At 37.8% G+C, this 846-nt stretch overlaps 1 protein-coding gene across 1 annotated transcript in view; it reads left to right on the forward strand.

Annotated features, from left to right (window-relative positions):
• LOC107738166 (insulin receptor-like) overlaps positions 1–846 on the forward strand; it is a 65,795-nt gene that overhangs the window by 55,247 nt on the left and 9,702 nt on the right. Inside the window, exon 14 of the mRNA XM_016549882.1 lies at positions 531–630. Coding sequence (XP_016405368.1) covers positions 531–630 — 100 coding nt within the window. The remainder of the gene's footprint in view (positions 1–530; positions 631–846) is intronic.

Consider the following 846-nt stretch of genomic DNA (forward strand, 5'->3'; position numbering starts at 1 on the left):
TTCAAAATCAATGTTCTAAAGCAGCGGTTCTTAATACTGTTCCTCGCGTCCCCCTGCTCTGCACACGCTCTGCATCTCTCCTCTCATTCAGCTCAGCTGCAACAATGAACTGTTCCAATTATACACTTATTTTCACATAGCTATGAGAAGCGTTAAACATGGCGCGTGCAGTTGCCAGACTGTATTAAAGCTTTAATCAGGATAAAACTGTATATTAAAAGCTAACATAAGCAGTAGCATTTACAAATAACAGCGTATCTAAAAGTATGAGACAACAACAAACAAAAAACATAGGCCTACCATTAAAAGCCATGCATTGCACACAATCAAGCCTAGAAAAAACCCAGTGAACCACCCCTTTAAGGCTTTCTATAACATATTGGTCAATTGTTATCAGTGTATGGATACTTGCTATTTTTATTTACTTTTTCTTTATTATTATTTGCTACATTGTGTCCTGCACCTGTACCAAACTTGGTTTGGATATGCACACTTTTTCTATAGTTTTTCTATTGTGTATATGTGAACAGGTATGGACCCTAACATACTGAAGATTGCGATTGGTCCTGTGATCTGTGGCGTTCTACTCTTCGTGATGGGAGTTGTGGGCTTTTTCATGTTCAAGAAAAAGTAAGTGTTCTCTCTTGTGAATATCCTTAAAGGTCCAATATTGTCAAAACTGAAATTTCCTGGCTTTTTTCACGATAACTGAGGTCTAGGGGCTATTTAACTACCATATAAGTTTCAAAACAGTCAGTCCACAGTAAAATGCACACAGCCTGCATAAAGTAGCTGTGATTTTTCACGAACCGTTGTGACTTCCGTAAAAAGTTGACGTCAGAACTA

The sequence above is a fragment of the Sinocyclocheilus rhinocerous genome, unplaced genomic scaffold (assembly GCF_001515625.1).
Source record: "Sinocyclocheilus rhinocerous isolate Xijiao unplaced genomic scaffold, SAMN03320098_v1.1 scaffold254, whole genome shotgun sequence".
Taxonomy (NCBI): domain Eukaryota; kingdom Metazoa; phylum Chordata; class Actinopteri; order Cypriniformes; family Cyprinidae; genus Sinocyclocheilus; species Sinocyclocheilus rhinocerous.